At 39.2% G+C, this 17,287-nt stretch overlaps 8 protein-coding genes and 2 pseudogenes across 8 annotated transcripts; all 10 read left to right on the plus strand.

Moving 5' to 3' along the window:
- Window positions 1–26: 26 nt before the first annotated feature.
- Window positions 27–993, plus strand: LOC120470012 (histone H1 pseudogene; annotated as a pseudogene).
- Window positions 994–1,571: 578 nt separating this feature from the next.
- LOC120470016 (histone H2A) lies at window positions 1,572–2,192 on the plus strand. Its single transcript, XM_039659396.2, has one exon. It carries the CDS (start codon window positions 1,627–1,629, stop codon window positions 2,011–2,013), a length of 387 nt encoding a protein of 128 aa, XP_039515330.2. The 5' UTR covers window positions 1,572–1,626; the 3' UTR covers window positions 2,014–2,192.
- Window positions 2,193–2,355: 163 nt separating this feature from the next.
- Window positions 2,356–3,320, plus strand: LOC120470013 (histone H3). Its single transcript, XM_039659392.2, has one exon. It carries the CDS (start codon window positions 2,730–2,732, stop codon window positions 3,138–3,140), a length of 411 nt encoding a protein of 136 aa, XP_039515326.1. The 5' UTR covers window positions 2,356–2,729; the 3' UTR covers window positions 3,141–3,320.
- A 346-nt stretch (window positions 3,321–3,666) lies between these two features.
- LOC120469764 (histone H4) lies at window positions 3,667–4,262 on the plus strand. The gene has a single exon (XM_039658927.2). It carries the CDS (start codon window positions 3,776–3,778, stop codon window positions 4,085–4,087), a length of 312 nt encoding a protein of 103 aa, XP_039514861.1. The 5' UTR covers window positions 3,667–3,775; the 3' UTR covers window positions 4,088–4,262.
- A 105-nt stretch (window positions 4,263–4,367) lies between these two features.
- LOC120470022 (histone H2B-like) lies at window positions 4,368–5,625 on the plus strand. Its single transcript, XM_039659401.2, has one exon. The coding sequence runs from the start codon at window positions 4,923–4,925 to the stop codon at window positions 5,295–5,297; it is 375 nt and encodes a 124-aa protein (XP_039515335.1). The 5' UTR covers window positions 4,368–4,922; the 3' UTR covers window positions 5,298–5,625.
- A 3,419-nt stretch (window positions 5,626–9,044) lies between these two features.
- Window positions 9,045–9,690, plus strand: LOC120470011 (histone H1 pseudogene; annotated as a pseudogene).
- Window positions 9,691–10,574: 884 nt separating this feature from the next.
- Window positions 10,575–11,062, plus strand: LOC120470019 (histone H2A-like). Its single transcript, XM_039659399.2, has one exon. The coding sequence runs from the start codon at window positions 10,637–10,639 to the stop codon at window positions 11,060–11,062; it is 426 nt and encodes a 141-aa protein (XP_039515333.2). The 5' UTR covers window positions 10,575–10,636.
- Window positions 11,063–12,333: 1,271 nt separating this feature from the next.
- Window positions 12,334–12,826, plus strand: LOC120470015 (histone H3). Its single transcript, XM_039659395.2, has one exon. The coding sequence runs from the start codon at window positions 12,358–12,360 to the stop codon at window positions 12,766–12,768; it is 411 nt and encodes a 136-aa protein (XP_039515329.1). The 5' UTR covers window positions 12,334–12,357; the 3' UTR covers window positions 12,769–12,826.
- A 1,496-nt stretch (window positions 12,827–14,322) lies between these two features.
- Window positions 14,323–14,873, plus strand: LOC120470026 (histone H4). Its single transcript, XM_039659406.2, has one exon. It carries the CDS (start codon window positions 14,337–14,339, stop codon window positions 14,646–14,648), a length of 312 nt encoding a protein of 103 aa, XP_039515340.1. The 5' UTR covers window positions 14,323–14,336; the 3' UTR covers window positions 14,649–14,873.
- A 1,391-nt stretch (window positions 14,874–16,264) lies between these two features.
- Window positions 16,265–16,866, plus strand: LOC120470024 (histone H2B). Its single transcript, XM_039659403.2, has one exon. It carries the CDS (start codon window positions 16,275–16,277, stop codon window positions 16,647–16,649), a length of 375 nt encoding a protein of 124 aa, XP_039515337.2. The 5' UTR covers window positions 16,265–16,274; the 3' UTR covers window positions 16,650–16,866.
- Window positions 16,867–17,287: the final 421 nt, after the last annotated feature.

Genomic DNA, 17,287 nt, shown 5'->3' on the forward strand with positions numbered 1-17,287 from the left:
CCATCAGATTTGCAAGCTCACTTTTCCCCGGGGCTGATGCTAACCTTTTGTCTGGATTTGGTCAGACAAAGGCAAAAGTCCTCTTCCTCTTCCCATTTTTTAGTCTCTAATGAAAGCCCATAACCTCTGCTTGCTGTTCACTTAGTTTTGACTGTGTTAAACAATTTAACAGCTCCAGTTTTGCTCCAAATGTAAGAGAATAAAACACACGCGTCAGCGAGCAGCAGACACCGAGGTTGAGTCTACGAGGTTCTCATGTGTTATTTAAGACCGCGGCGCCGCTCGAGCGCTATTCAAAAAATTGCTGGAACCAGACAGCGTTTGAAAGCCTGCAGATCTAATCACACACAGAGAGAGAGAGAAATGGCAGAAGTCGCCCCAGCCCCCGCTGTTGCCGCCCCAGCCAAACCGCCCAAGAAGAAATCCACTGTGAAGGCTAAGAAAGTAGGTCCAGGCGTCGGCGAGCTGATCGTCAGCACTGTGTCCGCATCTAAAGAGAGGAGCGGGGTGTCCCTCGCCGCCCTGAAGAAAGCGCTCGCCGCCGGTGGATACGATGTGGAGAAGAACAACTCCCGCGTCAAGACCGCCATTAAGAGCCTGGTGACTAAAGGCACCCTGGTGCAGGTCAAAGGGACCGGCGCCTCGGGCTCCTTCAAGCTCAACAAGCAGCAAGCCGAGACCAAGAAGAAGCCCGTCAAGAAAGCGGCTCCTAAAGCCAAGAAACCCGCAGCCGCTAAAAAGCCCAAAACTGCAGCAGTAAAGAAGGTCGCCGCTAAGAAATCCCCGAAGAAGGTGAAGAAGCCCGTCGCTAAGGCAACGAAGAGCCCAAAGAAGGCAAAGAAACCAGCGACACCTAAGAAAGCAACCAAGAGCCCGAAAAAGGCAAAGGCAGCCAAACCCAAAACGGCGAAACCTAAAGCCGCCAAGCCTAAGAAGGCAGCTCCAAAAAAGAAATAAATCCATTTTTTATTCCTCAACGGCTCTTTTAAGAGCCAACCACTAACTTCAAGTAAAGAGCAAAACTCATGTATTTGAATAATTTGATCATTCTGGAATTAAATAGCCAAGATTTGACTTTCAACCTCTAAAACTATGCAATTAACCAAGTCATCAAGTTTAGGTAATCCTAGTGTAAAATTTTATTCATAAGAAATGGATTACAAATAACCAAAAATCATGTGATGGTTGAAACTGTAATCACAGTGCAAATAGGATGTTGAGTACAGAATATATACAAAAATAATATGCTGGAGAAGTGTGACAATACAAACAACACAACAATGGCAGTGATACAACTCAAATATTACAACAGGATAATAATACTGTGCAGTATCAGATCTAGTCAATATGCTCATAATATAGTGTATGAAGCACTTTTGGCAGGAAGAGGGTATAATATCCATTTTAGTACTTTTTTAAATTGTCTATCAAACATCTATGCATGTGATCGTTCCAAAAAGGGGGTTGGGTTTTGGAGGGAAGTTCATTGATTGGTTTAAAACTTATCACAGTCTAAACCAATGGGAGACTGGCACTTTCTTTTAAAGACAGTGCAGTCCCTCAGCTTTTTCATTCTACTACTTCTTTACAGAGAAGTTGTGTTATAATATTTTAATAAAATCAAACATGAGCGGAAGAGGCAAAACCGGTGGTAAGGCTCGTGCCAAGGCTAAGACTCGCTCTTCCAGGGCCGGACTGCAGTTCCCCGTCGGCCGTGTTCACAGGCTTCTCCGCAAAGGCAACTATGCCCAGCGCGTCGGTGCCGGAGCTCCGGTGTATTTGGCCGCTGTGCTCGAGTATCTGACCGCTGAGATCCTGGAGTTGGCTGGAAACGCCGCTCGGGACAACAAGAAGACCCGCATCATCCCTCGACACCTGCAACTGGCGGTGCGCAATGACGAGGAGCTCAACAAGCTTCTGGGTGGCGTGACCATCGCTCAGGGTGGTGTGTTGCCTAACATCCAGGCCGTGCTGCTGCCCAAGAAGACCGAGAAGCCCGCGAAGGGAAAGTAAACTGACGGAAACTTCTTATCAAACCAAAGGCTCTTATAAGAGCCACCCAATTTCTCCACGAGAGAGTGATTTCATTTGTCCCACTTATTTATTTATTTATTTCGAAGATCGTTTATATATAAGAAAAATAAATATTGCAGAGGAATTCGCATGTGTCGACAATTCTAACTATACTTACTATATTGACTATGTAATTAAAAAAAAGGAAACTCTTTTAACATGTTTGAGATTCTGATAAATCAATTTGTCTTTTTTTCATTATTTTATTTTTAAATTAAGTAGAAATACATGTTATGTTATGGACTTACTACACTATTTATAATGATTTAATATTATTTAAGGATATTTAAATTTATATAAAAAATATTAAACAAAGATATGGTAATTGTGCTTATCTTAGTTTTTACTATTAGTGCCACTAGTCCAACTTTACGCTTTCAATAATATTTTAAAAATGTATCGCGCCTTTTCTATTCTCAGACAAAAAAAAAATGCATGTTTCCGGCGGGAAACACAAACTCTTGTCTCTTGTTTGAAAAGAGACACGGCCATTGGCCAACTGTCATTTACAGACGCCAGACAACAGCCAATTGAATGCCTCTCAAGCAAAGCCATCCAATGAACGTATTGCAGCCCTAGGCTTAAAAAGCTCTGTGAAATGAACTTTTCATTCATTCGTCTTGTTCACACAGCAGCGACTGAAGTCCTCTGAAGCAATGGCAAGAACAAAGCAGACCGCTCGTAAGTCCACCGGAGGAAAAGCTCCAAGGAAGCAGTTGGCCACTAAAGCGGCCCGTAAGAGCGCACCCGCTACCGGTGGAGTTAAGAAGCCTCACCGTTACAGGCCCGGTACCGTGGCGCTGAGAGAGATTCGCCGTTACCAGAAATCCACTGAACTGCTGATCCGCAAACTGCCCTTCCAGCGTCTGGTGAGAGAAATCGCCCAAGATTTCAAGACAGATCTGCGTTTCCAGAGCTCGGCTGTTATGGCCCTGCAGGAGGCGAGCGAGGCTTATTTGGTGGGTCTATTTGAGGACACCAACCTGTGCGCCATCCACGCCAAGAGGGTCACCATCATGCCCAAAGACATCCAGCTGGCCCGCCGCATCCGCGGAGAGCGCGCTTAAATCCACCGCATTCACACAGACCAAAGGCTCTTTTAAGAGCCAACCCAATTTCTCCAAAAAGAGTTTAGTTTATTTTATTTGCTTTATGAAAACGTGTGTTGGAAACAGATCTGCTGAAATAAATAAAATTGTAACGAGTTTAACAACCAACTGTTCATAAAATATGTTTATATTAAAATAAACTAATTCCATCAATGCTGTGCATAACGTATGGGCTCAGGGTTTGCTTGTTGATTATTTAAACAAATTGCTTAGAAGGACAACTGGATTTTATTGGAGTGTAGGAGAGGCTTCTCATTGCAGAATCATGGGTGAAGTCTGAGATCCAGCTCCTCCTCTCTGAATGTAATTTGGGCAAGTGGGTGAAGTTAGACTGTCAAACCAAACACTAACACCCACCCACCATTAGATCCATAGAAGTGGAGCTGTACGTCCAAATCAACCCATTACGCAGTGAGAGGTGGAGCTGCATGTCATTTGCTGAGCACCAATTGGAGAGTAGCGGGTCGAGTGACGTTTAAAAGAACCACCCATTAATTTGGTTTCAACTAGGTCCGCTAGCCGACTATAAACCTCTGTTCTCAACAACAGTCAGTTATAGCTTCTGTTAGAAAATTGCAGAATTATCTTTCGTCATGTCTGGAAGAGGGAAAGGTGGGAAAGGACTCGGGAAAGGAGGCGCTAAGCGTCACCGAAAGGTTCTTCGCGATAATATCCAGGGAATCACTAAACCCGCTATTCGTCGTCTTGCTCGACGTGGGGGCGTCAAGCGTATTTCTGGCTTGATCTATGAAGAGACTCGCGGTGTGTTGAAAGTGTTTCTGGAGAACGTCATCCGTGATGCTGTGACTTACACTGAACACGCCAAGAGAAAAACCGTCACCGCCATGGATGTTGTGTACGCGCTGAAGCGACAGGGACGCACTCTGTACGGGTTCGGCGGTTAAGAGACTCACGAAGAAGAAAAACCCAACGGCTCTTTTAAGAGCCACCCACAATTTCTCACAAAGAACGAGTTTCTAAGTGGTTAAAAATATGTCACAAAGATGTTAACGAGATTTAGCTCTTTATGGTAATTTAATAAATCTCTTCGTTCCAGTCTTTGATTCTGACTGGCCAATAGCTGTGGTCTATTGATAAAACACGGCTCTTTGATCGCTTTTTTTTTTGGGCTTTCGTACATTGGGAGTTTGTTGCTGGTCAGGGACAATTATTTTTCTAGCAGAAGGAAGGCTTTTAGTGATGTACTTCATTAAAGTTGCAGTAATAAATATATATTTTTTTACTTTAATATTTTTGTTGTGTTAACCGTTTTATAAAAGCAATAAGGTTCCTCATTGCTTCCATATTCAGAGATGGAATTGTAACATTCATTATGGTTCTGTGGAAATTAAAAATACTATTATTACAATATTGCTAATATATAGTTTTGTAGTATAAATTACATATTTTTTTCAGTTTGATTAAACTGAAATGTTTTACTTTCAATATTTTATACAGGGCATTGCATGCGAAAAATGAAACAAAGAAACCTGATCGAATGGGGGATGGTAGTAGGACATGAGGCGAGGTCGGGATTAATATTTAAAGATTCTGATTGGATCACCTGCATTTCAAGGAAAGTTTTGTGTGACCAATGAAATTCGTTCTATGTTTAGGTCTAGGAATCCTACCAATCACAGAGTATCGTTCCTCCCTTTTGAAATTAGCATAGAGCAGTGGATAAATCCCGCATGCAGCGATCAGAGCTACAATTTCTTTAGTTTCACTAACTGAAGCATCATGCCTGAACCAGCGAAGTCTGCACCCAAGAAGGGCTCGAAGAAGGCCGTCACTAAAACCGCCGGCAAGGGCGGTAAGAAGCGCAGAAAGTCCAGGAAGGAGAGTTATGCGATCTACGTGTACAAAGTCCTGAAGCAGGTTCACCCCGACACCGGGATCTCCTCCAAGGCGATGGGGATCATGAACTCTTTCGTCAACGACATTTTCGAGCGCATCGCCGGTGAAGCGTCTCGTCTCGCTCACTACAACAAGCGCTCCACCATCACATCGAGAGAGATCCAGACCGCCGTGCGTCTGCTGCTGCCCGGAGAGCTGGCCAAACACGCCGTGTCTGAGGGCACAAAGGCCGTGACCAAATACACCAGCTCAAAGTAGAGTGAGTCGGCTCAACAACACAAAGGCTCTTTTAAGAGCCGCCCATAACTTCTTTTAAAGAGCAAATTGCATGGTCTCTACAATGAAAGTGCACATCATTTTAAACTGGTGGGCTGCAAATTGAAAGTTTAGTTTCACTCAATTGTCACATTCTCATGCATTTGGATGAATGTCCTATGTACTTGTATAAATGGCAGATTTCTGCCTAATTTTAAAATATCTTCCAACAATATATATAGAATGTTCCTGGTAGTAGTTTAGTCCCCCGTGCTTTTAAAACTGGGGGCTGTTTAAACTATTTTCAAAATGAAATAAAAGCTTTTCACAATACTTTGGTATGTCCAATAATTTTTAAAAAAATAATTTGTATTATAAAATAATTTAAATTTTTTTTCTATTTTACACTAAGTAGTTTGTCATATCCCCAAGGCATTTCACTGATAAAAAAATATTTACACAAAATGTCCACTGTCAATTTTTTTTGGCAACATTGAAAGTATTTATTTGTGTCTGAACCTGAACTCCATCACAACTTTCAACTTTTCATCAACTTTTCTCTCATAATAATTTAGACTTCTCCCATATGTGACATAATTTACCAGATATTATATAATTCAAGTCTTTTAACAGTGTTGCGAAGATGGTTGGTATCATACTTTTTATAAATATTTTTGAGGCCTGCAGTGAAGGGAGGGTACTGTCAAGCTTAACAACTCCACCCATCACATAAAATTATGGTTTAAGAAGTGAAGATATTCTGACCAAAATCATGACATCTCATAATTTTGTTATACGTTATGTAATGTGTCCACTTAACCATTGACAAGCTTATGTCAGGTTGGGCAGCCACATCAGCCGCAGAAAGACAGTGTTGTGAATGCAAATTTGTTGAGCCAGAAAGAAGTGTGCAATATGAGAAAGAGAAAAAAATACAAAATTGAAGACAATGTCTCCCTTCAAACCGATTACACTATTCACAACCTTGTCACATTAATATTTTGGGAAAAAATCGGGACAATTAAAAATGAAAGCTTTTCTTGCGGATTACCTGAAATGTTAAGGATTGACACAATTAAATTGTTTTTTTCAAACATCAAATTTGTATTTTTTTTTTTTTTTACAAAAATAATGAGACCACAGACATAATTTGTTTTCTCTTTTTAAATTCAGTCCTACAGAAATGTGAAGATTATCATAAATGTTACATTTGTAGTTATTAAATTGTTATGAGGGACATATGAGTAGTAGATGTATGTTTCATAATAAGTTTTGTGTAAAATCCTTTTTAAACCAATTCCAATTTGTCCGTTATGGGGTTGAAAATAACAGATGTTCAAATCTGAAAAAAATGTGAAAATTTTTATTTTTGGGAGGTTTGATATGTGCATTGATGTTAGGCATTTAGAAAATGAGTTATAGTAATATATATATATATATATAAGTTGAAATATTACTAATGCCCAGGAATGATCCTTATACTAAAGTGTAAAAGTTTGAAGTACTATGGGTGTTATCAGTGTTATCAGACAAGCTCATGTGTGGAAGATTAAAAATGTATGTTTACGGCAGTTAGGAAAATGCCAATGTTTTATATGTTGTCTGCTATTTAACGTATAACAGTGATTTCCAAACACTTTGTCAGTCAAATTAATTTGACTTAACATATTTACTTGAAGAATCAGTTACTGTTTTAGCAATGCATAATCATGTGTTTGCATGTGTTTCTCCATGTGTACTCCTGTTTCCCAAACTATCCAAAGGCATGAAGCATGTAAATTGGTGTCTGTGTGTAAATAAGAGAGTGAATGTGTGTGAGGCCTGTGATGGACTGGCCACCTATGTTTCCTTTCTTCAGCCGGAGATCATGGACAGAGGATTGGCAGTTTTGGAGAACTGATGGATTGGGATCGAATTAAGCAATCCTCATTTTGGGCAACCCTCATACATTTGTTATTTTTATCATTAGCAGCCTACTAAAAATGTCATACATTGACAATGTCAAAACATAGTATCTGTTTGCAACTTTTACTGGTGGCAATCAATTTCATAAAGCATTATATTTAGCAATCATCTCATCACTTTGTTTCATTGGAAAGAGCATTTCTCATTTGTTGGCCACTTATAATATTCTGTAAAACGCGTTTATTTTTGTGGAACACTAATAGCTTACAATGAATTTCAATTATAAAATGCCTTTCAAAATATTTAACAAAATTCACTAAATATATATAGATTCATTTGATTAAGAAATTGTTTTAGACCATGATGGTTAAAAAAATCATGACACAAATGTGAGGCAAATAAAGATATTTATTACACTGCTCTTTGGAATACACACATATTAATCTCAGCAGTCATTCATTTATAGAGAACAAGTGAATAAAACAATATACGTTTACTCAAAAAAGTGACAGACAACTAACCAAAACTGAAGAAGACAAAGTATCATTGTCAAGTTTTCATTAGGAAGATCAGACAGACATCACAGTGACATGATAAAATGGCTGAAACTTTTCTAGGCTATGAACAATATTACAAATATGAAGCCTATAAACATGCATAGGGTGAAGGGTGGAGTGAATTATTGCTTTTATTGAGATGTCGAATCAGTAGTTTGACCACCCATTTTTCCAGTATTTTAGAAACAACAGGTAAAACACTGATTGCTGATGCCATAATGGATAAGGACTGATTAATCAGATGGACTGATTAATCAGATGTGTAATAGGCTGTATAAGGTCCTCTTTGTGCCTTTTTAATTGTACCAAGGCCAAAGATATCCATGGCCTTCTAAATTTTAAGCTATTGATAATGTTTGATACTTCTAATTCAGTTATTTGTTGTAGGTGAAAAATCGGCTGTGCATTATTGATGGAGCAAATAGAGTAGGTAGGTAAATTAAAAAGTTGAGTTATTTCAAAGACTGAGTTTTAAAAGAACGTGTTTAGTTCAGTAGAAATGATGGTTGGATCTGTAACTAGTTCAGTGTTAATTTTCAACTCTAAATCTCTATTGTTGCAATTCTATAATTATAATTTGTAGCATGAGGCGTTGAGAGTTCTTCAACAGAAAATACACCATTCAGAAATGTATTTTGAAAAATGGCCCCAAGCTTTCAGATGTGTGTTTGACCTTGACTCCGTCACTTCACAATGCAGAGTAATGTGGATCTCTGGATACTATTGACGTGGCAACAGAAAGTCATACACTACATAACAATATAGGCATCTCCAGAAGGAATACATGGGAATCATCAGTGACCAGAGATAAAGAGTTGTTAGATAGATGTGTGTGCTTCAAGCTGCACAAAACAACTTCTGAATGAAACACTCCACAAGTTCCTCAGCGATCTTCCTTACATTAAAGCCATTGTCAAATTGCTAGTTCCAAAACCAGGATGACACATTCAGGAGTTTACTACTGTTAATACACAAAATTACATGAAATATACACACAGCCTTGTTCACTACAGGTGCACATTTTGGATTTGGTCGGACAATGCTTAAATAAATGTTGATTTTTCGCGTGTTTTAGTCTTAAAATAAAGTTTAATCTCTCTCCTCAATGTATACGTTGTTTTTAATCTACTAAACTATTTAACAAATCCAGTTTTATTCCAAAAATGAAAGGAGAAAACACAAGCAAATGCATTAGTGGAGGAGCAGACGCTGAACAGAGCAGGTTGAGTCTACACGGTTCTCGTGTGTTTGTTAAAGGCGCAGCGGCTCATTGTTGATCACAGTCAGATTGTGTGAGTTCAGATTCACTAAGAGAAATCATGGCAGAAACCGCTCCAGCATCCGCGACTAAAGCGGCCAAGAAGAAATCAGCCGCCAAAAGCAAGAAAGCGGGTCCAGGCGTCCGCGAGCTAATCGTCAAGGCTGTGTCCGCATCTAAAGAGAGGAGCGGGGTGTCCCTCGCCGCCCTGAAGAAAGCGCTCGCCGCCGGTGGATACGATGTGGAGAAAAACAACTCTCGCGTCAAGACCGCCATCAAGAGCCTGGTGACTAACGAAACCCTGGTCCAGACTAAAGGAACCGGTGCCTCGGGCTCCTTCAAACTCAACAAGAAAAAGACCGAGACCAAGACTAAACCCGCCAAGAAAGCGGCTCCTAAAGCCAAGAAGCCCGCAGCCAAGAAACCCGCAGCCGCGAAGAAGCCCAAAACTGCAGCAGCAAAGAAGCCCGCCGCTAAGAAATCTCCGAAGAAGGTGAAGAAACCCGCCGCTAAGAAGGCAACGAAGAGCCCCAAGAAGGCAAAGAAACCAGCGACTCCCAAGAAAGCAGCCAAGAGCCCGAAAAAGGCAAAGGCAGCCAAACCCAAAACGGCGAAACCTAAAGCAGCCAAGCCTAAAGCCGCCAAGCCTAAAAAGACTGCAGCTAAAAAGAAATAAACTCATTATTTCTTTTTCTTTCTTTCTTTTCTTTTTTTTTTTTACAAATCAAAAAGGCTCTTTTAAGAGCCACCCACTTATTCATAGTAAAGAGCATTATTTTATGTCACTGTTCAATGAAAGTGTCATTGTGTGCAAAATACATTTATCCAAAATTTCACGCAGTTTAAACCATAGTCCCAGACTAAAACGTATGTTTCAACTGAAAGCAACTTGACCTGATATAACATAAATATGTCAGTTAAATTCTTTAATCTGAAAATGTATTTTTCTAAAGGTCATAATCATTTGATTACAAACAAGTATTCATTACTTCAATGAGCTCATTGTCTCTGCCTTCAATTATAACATTTTTTAAATTAATTCATTTTAGGTCATCTGTGAAGTACATTGTTTATAGTTCCCTCCTAGAACAGATCACACTAAATTGTAATGGACTCATGCATTTTCTGTAAAGCTGCTTCGAAACGAATTTATTGTAAAAAGCACATGTACAATTAGATGTGAATTGAACGTTAGACATTTAAATTTACAATTTCAACATTTTGATGAACTATGTATCTGTATAGACGTTCACATGTTTATAACAGTGGAATTTAAACCAATGAACTAATATCGACTAATATGGTCAAAACCAGACAGTAAAGTCAAGATGGTAATTCAACATTCTTTACATAGTCATAAAATATACATACGACATATATATAAAAAATAAAAAAAATGAAAATAAATACTGAAGAAATGAATGACGTATTCAACCCTTAAAAGAAATGCATTAAAAGAAAGCTAAGAGGCCTGATTAACATAACAAACACTAAAGAATAGTAGAAAGGGGGTTGGGTTTGGTGTTTGGAGGGAAGCTCATTGATTGGCCCAATGATGTGTTCAGACTCCAGCCAATAGGAGATTAGTGAGCTTTCTTTTAAAACGTAGAACAGCGTCGAAAATGTTACTATCTTACTTTGACCAACAACTGAAAGCTACAATGAGCGGAAGAGGCAAAACCGGAGGAAAGGCTCGTGCCAAGGCTAAGACTCGCTCTTCCAGGGCCGGACTGCAGTTCCCCGTCGGCCGTGTTCACAGGCTTCTCCGCAAAGGTAACTATGCCCAGCGCGTCGGTGCCGGAGCTCCGGTGTATTTGGCCGCTGTGCTCGAGTATCTGACCGCTGAGATCCTGGAGTTGGCTGGAAACGCCGCTCGGGACAACAAGAAAACCCGCATCATCCCTCGACACCTCCAGCTGGCGGTGCGCAATGACGAGGAGCTCAACAAGCTTCTGGGTGGCGTGACCATCGCTCAGGGTGGTGTGTTGCCCAACATCCAGGCCGTGCTGCTGCCCAAGAAGACCGAGAAGCCCGCGAAGGGAAAGTAAACTGACAGAAGCTTCGCTTCAAACCAAAGGCTCTTTTAAGAGCCACCCAATTTCTCCAAGAGAGAGTGATTTCTTTTGTCCGATTTTTTTATTTATTTTTTTTTTTATGAAAGTTCTATTAATTATTAAAAAGAAAAATGCTAGGGTAGAAGAAATCCCATAAACTAATAGTTCTACTTAAGACTACACACAACTCCTATTAAACAAAAATACATTTCTTCATATGGAACCTAACACTCTTTTAAATGTCTGAGATTAAATCAGTGTTTTCAATGTTATTTATTTATTCTTTAAATCTGACAACATGAGTTTCCCTAGAAAATGTTGATGAGTACTGTGTTATCCAATCTTGCTAGACTATTTGTATATATTTAATGAGCGTAATATGAAAGTGCTTAGTTTTATTAGCATGGCTAAAATGTTGAAATGTTGATAAATACAAAGAAATGAAACACAGCGTGGATAAGTATTTGTGCTTTTCTCAGCTTTTACTAATAGTGCCACAACTCTAAACTTTCAATAGCAATGAAAAATCAATCACAGGTTTTGCTGTACAAATACCTGATTTTGCCATATTTTCGTGTTGTTAGGTCTCCCCTTTTATCTAAAAAGGGTACAAGAGGGAACGACGAACAAACAGTAGAGAGACTTTGAGGATCTCCAGTCCCAGATTCAAATAATCAAACAAATTTCACTTTGAAATGGCATGTCTACCTTTTATTTGTGTACCCAAGCCGAAGCTAGAAAATATGTTAATAATATAAAGTAAAGAAACACATTACAAATAAATCCAAAAACAAAAATATAAACTCGGAGGAGGGCCCAATTCAGAAAACAAAATAACCTAAAAGGGGAATAACATTAACTTACCAATACATAACAGAAAACAAAACAACAGATAACTTCCCTCACTCCCTAACTAACCATTAAACAATGTTTAATGGTTAGTTAGGGAGTGAGGGATCTGTTTAATAAACATGAGAAAAGTTCTGGGTATCCTCCACCCTACATTATCCACAAACTTTTAACTGATCATAAATGAAAAGAAAATAACTTCAAGAGTCACGTAAGGGCACACATTGTTGACTACACTCCAAAGGCGGGAATCACAAACTCTAGTCTCTTGTTTGAAAGGCCAACTGTAATTTACTGACGCCCGACAACAACCAATAGGATGCCTCTGAAACAAAGCCATCCAATGAGCGCATGGCAGCCAAAGGTTTAAAAGGCGATGTTTTCTAGTATTCCTTCATTCACTCTTCTGTTAACAGCAGCGACTGAACCCCTTTGAAGCAATGGCAAGAACTAAGCAGACCGCTCGTAAGTCCACCGGAGGAAAAGCTCCAAGGAAGCAGCTGGCCACTAAAGCGGCCCGTAAGAGCGCACCCGCTACCGGTGGAGTTAAGAAGCCTCACCGTTACAGGCCTGGTACCGTGGCACTGAGAGAGATTCGCCGTTACCAGAAATCCACTGAACTGCTGATCCGCAAACTGCCCTTCCAGCGTCTGGTGAGAGAAATCGCTCAAGATTTCAAGACAGATCTGCGTTTCCAGAGCTCGGCTGTTATGGCCCTGCAGGAGGCGAGCGAGGCTTATTTGGTGGGTCTGTTTGAGGACACCAACCTGTGCGCAATCCACGCCAAGAGGGTCACCATCATGCCCAAAGACATCCAGCTGGCCCGCCGCATCCGCGGAGAGCGCGCTTAAATCCACCGCAGAAGCACAAACCCAAAGGCTCTTTTAAGAGCCACCTCAATAACTATGAGAGATGATTTTCATATTATTATTAATATTGTTTTTTAAAAGTGTTTATCAGTATTGTTTTTCTCACTAATATTTAAATAAATGTAAAGTACAAAATCTAATAAAATTCTTAATATTAATACATTATCTTTCACATCATCATTGACGCAATTTTAATATTAACTAAACTCATATACTTCTAATGAGCCCATCTTTTTATTACTAAAAATTGCTCTATAGCCCCTCCGAATTCAGTTGTATATTCTTCATGTAATTTTTTAAAAAATGAAAATAGTAATGTAAAATAAAAGTAGTGTAAAGAAACAAAAAAATCAAATATACAAATGCAATTTTCTCTTTGCTTAGCCTATCTTTCAGAAACATCCTTTCCTAATTACACCTACAATTACTAATTACATGTTCTAATGTTTCACTTTATTATTCTACACACACAACCCAGTTTCATGTTATATATTCAGGGTATTATTTAATCCAGTATGCCCAACATCATTCTCCAAATAATGTCCTCTTCCTTTTTATTTAAATATTTTCTCTCATTCCTCCAACCTTCTTGTGGATACTAACATTCTTGCTTTAGTTTCCATAGTTTCTCCTCCTGCCACTTCTTTTTCATTTCTGCTTTGATTATGCTTTTAACTTCCACCTTACTATAATTTCCACATCAACCTCAAACATCTTGTTACATTTAGTATTCTTTTACATTTTTCAACATTCTCGATATGTATTTTCCACTTAAGTTTTTGTCAAGCCATATCCCAAGATACTTAAAACAATCCACTCTAAATTTCTTTCATAAGTTTAAGTTGAATCTGTCCTTGAATTATTTTCCTTTGTGAAAAAAGACTACTTTTGTTTTTGCCACTGAAAACCTAAAACTACTTTCCATTCCAAACACCCCACCTTCCCTACTGGCTCTCACATTTTACTCCTACATTTCTTTCCTTTTTCCACATAACGCCGTCATCAGCAAATAATGCAACACTTATTGATCTATCAACTTTAATAAACACTTCATTCATCATAACTAAAAACAAAACTGGACTAACTGTACTCCCTTGAGGAGTTCCATTTTCCACTAAATACTTTGTACTAAATTCTTTTCCCATTATTATTATGATCTACCTATCCGTTAAAAAGTGTTTAATCCAACTATACAGTCTCCCTCTTATTCCCATCTGAAAAAAATCTTAATCATTAACCCTTGTTTTCACAACATATCGTATACTTTCTCTACAAAATACTATAATTTCTTCATTAATTAGAACTTTTCTAATTTCTAATCTAATCTAAACATATAGCTGGATCTGTGCTTTTTCGCAAGCGGTCTGTAATTTTCTTCCAAAATTGGCCCATCAAAAAAACTGACCTCGACCTGGAAATGCGTAAGTGACTTTTACTAGAACCTCCCATTACTGTGGTTTCAACTAGGTCCGCTAGTTGACTATAATGGCCTCTTCTTCAATCGTGTTGTTCTAGATTTGGCTGTTTTCAGTTGAAGAGTATTTGTCGACATGTCTGGAAGAGGAAAAGGCGGGAAAGGACTCGGGAAAGGAGGCGCTAAGCGTCACCGAAAGGTTCTTCGCGATAATATCCAGGGAATCACTAAACCCGCAATTCGTCGTCTTGCTCGACGTGGCGGCGTCAAGCGTATTTCTGGCTTGATTTATGAAGAGACCCGCGGTGTGTTGAAGGTGTTTCTGGAGAACGTCATCCGTGATGCTGTGACTTACACTGAACACGCCAAGAGAAAGACCGTCACCGCCATGGATGTTGTGTACGCGCTGAAGCGACAGGGACGCACTCTGTACGGGTTCGGCGGTTAAGAGATTTGTGAAGAAGGAAAAACCCAACGGCTCTTTTAAGAGCCACCCACATTTTCTCACAAAGAACGAGTTTTTAGTTGTCGAAATGTACAGTAACGTGGTAAATTAATGAATTCTCTTACACGGATCGAAAAATAGAGAAAATTAATATAAATGAGAAAATATTAGTATTACATAAATAACGGACAAATTAAAACGTTTGAAATTTTCATATAGAAAGTCAATTTTTTTTAACCAGTTGATCGAACAAACAAGTTTTTTCTAGTTATTAATGTATTATAAATAAATAAAAGCTGTTGATCTCAGGCAACGTTGTACGGTTGTCATCTGGTTGTCTCATCTGGTTGTACCACAGTGGAACACAAATTACCAAACCATCAAATCAAGTTACCATATCCATCTTCATCCTCTTCTTCACTCTCCCTGCTGGATTCACTATAACCTCATCTTCCTCATATGATACCACCTCCTCACCCTCATCAACAGCCAGCTGTGCTTTAAATACCTTTTATAGATGCTATAGACAATGTGTAGAAATAGTATGTGAATTACTTTTCATTACAGATTCAATATTTATTTAATTGTAACTCCTTACAAATATAATACATTTGTATTCCAACCTGGTTTGGCCTTATGCGATTCCACTGTGTTGCTATGTTGAGGCAACACAGATTTTTGTTAATTTCCTGATATATAAAGATAAAGATAAAGATAAAGAAAATACTTATTAACTTACTAGTGTATATGACTCATATTTTTGTGGGCGATTAACTACGCAAATTATTTAAAATGAACTTTTCATTCGGGAAAATATGGAGACGTGCTCATGTGAGTCATGGAGAATATGGAGACGTGCTCTCTGTGGGTCATGTGACCACTATTTTGCAATTTCATTGATTGGTATTTGAGTTCTTCTACCATGAGATAGGTTAGGTCTCATTTTATCAAACAAACAAACAAACAAACAAACAAACAAACAAACCTACTAGCTATATTAGACCATGTTTCCTGGAGGCAACACCATACCAAGCTAGAGAGGGTTAAGTGATTTGTATTTTTACTGTGCTATATTCACAGTTCATTGTTATATATATATATATATATATATATAATATACACACACACACACACACACACACACACACACACACACACACACACACACACACACACACACACACACACACACACACACACACACACACACACACACACACACATTTTTTATGAAGATTACCGTACATACATAAAACAAGGCTAATTCTGCTTATAAATAAATGTTTAAATTATATATAATCATCTACGTATGAAAGAAAATCTGAAATGATTCACAATAATCCATTTATTCATTCCTGAAAAATGCGGGAAATTGAAACAAAGAAATGAAGTCACGGGGGATGGTAGTTGTCGATGGGCGTGATTAACATTTCAAAGCTTCTGATTGGAACGCCTACAATTCAGGGAATGTTTTATGTGACCAAGGAAATCGTTCTATGTTTTGGTCCAGGAAGCCTACCAATCACAGAGTTTCGTTCCTCCCTTTTTAAATTAGCATAGAGCAGTGCATAAAGCCCGCCTGCAGTGACACAGAGCTATATTTCTTTGAGTTTCACTGACTGAAGCATCATGCCAGAACCAGCGAAGTCTGCACCCAAGAAGGGTTCGAAGAAGGCCGTCACTAAAACCGCCGGCAAGGGCGGAAAGAAGCGCAGAAAGTCCAGGAAGGAGAGTTACGCGATCTACGTGTACAAAGTCCTGAAACAGGTTCACCCCGACACCGGGATCTCCTCCAAGGCGATGGGGATCATGAACTCTTTCGTCAACGACATCTTCGAGCGCATCGCCGGTGAATCGTCTCGTCTCGCTCACTACAACAAGCGCTCCACCATCACATCGAGAGAGATCCAGACCGCCGTGCGTCTGCTGCTGCCCGGAGAGCTGGCCAAACACGCCGTGTCTGAGGGCACAAAGGCCGTGACCAAATACACCAGTTCAAAGTAGAGCGAGTCCGCTCAACAACACAAAGGCTCTTTTAAGAGCCACCCATATTATCTGTGAAAAGAGCAGTTGTGTTGCATGTTAAGGAAGATGCCGTAGAACAATAAACTATTCTGTGAAGACATTCATGGCTGGTTTCAAAGTAAAGGTTTAAAGGGTTAGTTCACCCAAAAATGAAAATTAAGTCATTAATTACTCACCCCCATGCTGTACCAACCCCGTAAGACCTTCGTTCATCTTCGGAACACAAATGAAGATATTTTCGATTCAATTTGAGAGCTGTATAACATTGGCTGCCTAAGGGACTGGTTCTTGACGGCCCAGAAAGTCAATGAAGAAAATGTTTAAATATCCCAAATGACTACCGTGGCTCAACTATAAGTTTATCAAGTGATGAGAATACTTTTTGTGCGAAAAAACAAACAAAAATAACGACTTTATTCCACTATTCCTTTTCTTCCTTGTTGGCCTGAAACGAGACTTCCTTAGATTTCCACGACGCATGCGCGAGAACTGAAAGGAAGTAGTAGAAAGAGGTCGCAATTATCGCGCATGCGTCGTGGAAATCTAATTAAGGAAGTCTCGTTTCTGGCCAACAAGGAAGAAAAGGAATAGTGGAATAAAGTCGTTATTTTTGTTTG

The sequence above is a fragment of the Pimephales promelas genome, chromosome 1, assembly GCF_988280905.1.
Source record: "Pimephales promelas chromosome 1, fPimPro1.hap1.1, whole genome shotgun sequence".
In the NCBI taxonomy this organism is placed as follows: Eukaryota; Metazoa; Chordata; class Actinopteri; order Cypriniformes; family Leuciscidae; genus Pimephales; species Pimephales promelas.